The sequence below is a fragment of the Montipora foliosa genome, chromosome 6 (assembly GCF_036669935.1).
Source record: "Montipora foliosa isolate CH-2021 chromosome 6, ASM3666993v2, whole genome shotgun sequence".
Classification (NCBI taxonomy): Eukaryota; Metazoa; Cnidaria; class Anthozoa; order Scleractinia; family Acroporidae; genus Montipora; species Montipora foliosa.
In genome coordinates, this window is record NC_090874.1 from 24,470,394 (window position 1) to 24,473,024 (window position 2,631).

Sequence of the window (2,631 nt, forward strand, 5' to 3'; positions counted from 1 at the left end):
GTTGTTTATTAAAATTAAATGTTGGTTATTTTTGCAAGGCTTGTTCGTTTATTTCAGTCAGCTCAGAGGTGAATCTCTCGGCACTGTATTAAACTAATGATGATTTGTACTTGATGCAGAAGGCATATCTTTAGAAATGGTATTGCTCTCTGTATGAGAAATGGGAGCCCTGCTCTTAGGCTTGTCTAAATCTATATGACTATGAAATGATCCAAGTCCAAGTTTTTACAATTTTGTTTCGTAACATTCCTCGTTATGAGCTGGAAGTAGATCCTGACAAATTGCTTCCAATTCCAGTTTAGGAAGTCGATCTGTGAAGATCAAAGCCGCACCTTTAGCATCCTGTCTTCCTTGGTCCTGTTGTATCTTTGCTGTTTTTAGCCTTCTTAAACAAGATAAACTCAGCACCTGTCTAAACGCTGGGATTCTCAAAGCATAAATGATAGGATTTAAAAAAGAGTTAGCAACGCTCAAAGAGTAAACCATCCAGAAGGCGTGGAAAACTGTTGATGTGACTATGGTAAAATCAATAGCTTCTTCATTGGGGACACAATACGTGAAAATAATCAACGGAAACCACGAACACGCAGTCATTAGGGAAACCATTATCAGAGTTTTGGTCAAGCGTTGGCTTTTTTTCTGTTCAACTTGCGGAAAGTGAATATTACGGCGTTTGAAAGATCTCCAAATACTAATATTACAGCAGCAGACAATCAATAATGCCATTAGAAAAAAAGACATAAGAAAATTAAAAGCCAATTTAATCGAACTTATAAAGAGCAATACAGTGAATACCGTGGATATAACCAAAGCTAGCGCCCATGAAATAAAAAGGACAACGCAGTATTCTCGTACTGCAATATTTCGATGCCTTAGTGGATATCGAATTGCGTGAAGTCTCTCCCCAGAAATCAAGGCTGCGAATATAATCGAGGCCAGAAGAAAGCCGTAAAAGAAGATATTTTGAAAAATGTATAGACCGTCATTCGAAGGTGGTGCCCATAAGTTGACCTGAGGCCCCAAATACAGGTAAATATCCCAAGGCACTTGTAGACCACCAAGAAGATCAGCAAACGCCAAGTTGATGACAATAAACAAGCTCTTCTTTCTCAGTTTCTTGTACAGTGCAAATAGCACAACCACAAGCAAGTTTCCTACAGCAATTAAGACAGTTTCTAAGGCCAAGATACAGCACCATACAATGCCCTCTGATTTGGACGGATCATTCAGAAATTTGAGAGCCATTTGGCCAGTAAAATTCCCCGCTGACTGGTTCTTCATCTTTTCTGGTTTTTGCTCAGAAAGCTAGAAACATGAAAAAGGACCATATGGTTGTTGTTTAACCGTTCATGAAAAGCGAAAAATGCACACGGGCAGTAAATGCAAACTACGAGATCACTACTGTCAGCAAGCATACTCTATCATTGTCTAAGGGTAAAATAACCGCTGCGGCAATAATAGATTGTAAATAGAGGATATTATACGGTGGCGAGAAGATTAGAATTTTATGTTCGAGTGGGAAGAACAGATATTGTTCTTTCCAAGAGAAAATAGAATTCATATCTTCGAGGTAACGTGTAATTTTCTTTTTATTATATAGACCATAAATATTGGCGGATTATATGAACCAAACTACATGTGAACTAGTTTTAAATAAACTTAATAAAAATTGGATTATTTTAATCATGAGATAGAAGTGTACCTTTCACAGCAAGCACGACTTTATTTTGATGATTGCTTGTAGTTTGCACAGGAGTTACATCCTCTATTTCCTTTGCCTTGTCGCCAACGTTCGAGAAATTCCACGATAATATTCAGCTCATACAGCGTTTTCTTTTCGATGTTCTCGTTCTTTTGTTGTTCGGAAAATGCATTTACATCTTCCTCACCTTGCGGCGGCCATTATTCCAAACGACGCCGGAATAAATTCATTCATCAAAGATTAAAAAAGCGAGAATCGTGATGCCCTTGCTCAATTTGAGCAATCGTATTACATACGAAAAATACACCACTCGTTTCCCGGGTGTAGTGGTCGTACTGAATCTACGAGTGTTTTAGTTCCAGGTGAAATACTCCCGTCCACATAATAATGAGTGATAATGTATGAAAACGGGTGGTAAAACCTGCTGTTAGATTCAATTTGGATCACGTAGATACATGCATAATCCATTTTGTCAGGAACCAACTTCCTTCGTTTTGTTTGTTTATGTAATCACATGGGCCCGAGGGCAATTAAGGAATAATTTCACGCGTATTTTCAAAGCGGCGAGGGCAATTTGGATAACTTTAAAAATACTAATGAAATTTAATCCTTAATATTAATTACACGAGAGCACATTGCGATTACATGTTTATCACATAAAGGGCAAATTATTGAGGGAAGCCCGTTCAGTGCCGCGACAAATGACAATCAGCCCGTTCCCATTCGGTTAAAGTTCAATTCAATAAGTCGTTGCTGTCAACAGAAATAGGGTTAAAATGTGTCTTAAAAAAAATAGTTTAATCTGGAATCAGGATCATATAATCATGCCCTCCTGATTACCAAAAGTGCTGTCGTGATTAAGGAAAAATGCCCTCCGTCTCAGCCAATCAGCATTCAGTAATCTTGCCCCGTATGTGACAAATCAGATA

General features: G+C 38.1%; 1 protein-coding gene across 1 annotated transcript in view; it reads right to left on the reverse strand.

Moving 5' to 3' along the window:
* LOC138008921 (adenosine receptor A3-like) overlaps positions 1-2,106 on the reverse strand; it is a 3,022-nt gene extending 916 nt beyond the window's left edge. Inside the window, exons 1-2 of the mRNA XM_068856228.1 lie at positions 1,703-2,106; positions 1-1,305 (exon numbers count right to left, since the gene is read on the reverse strand). The exon at positions 1-1,305 is cut by the window's left edge and continues 916 nt beyond it. Coding sequence (XP_068712329.1) covers positions 226-1,281 — 1,056 coding nt within the window. The 5' untranslated portion in view covers positions 1,282-1,305; positions 1,703-2,106 and the 3' untranslated portion in view covers positions 1-225. The remainder of the gene's footprint in view (positions 1,306-1,702) is intronic.
* Positions 2,107-2,631: the final 525 nt, after the last annotated feature.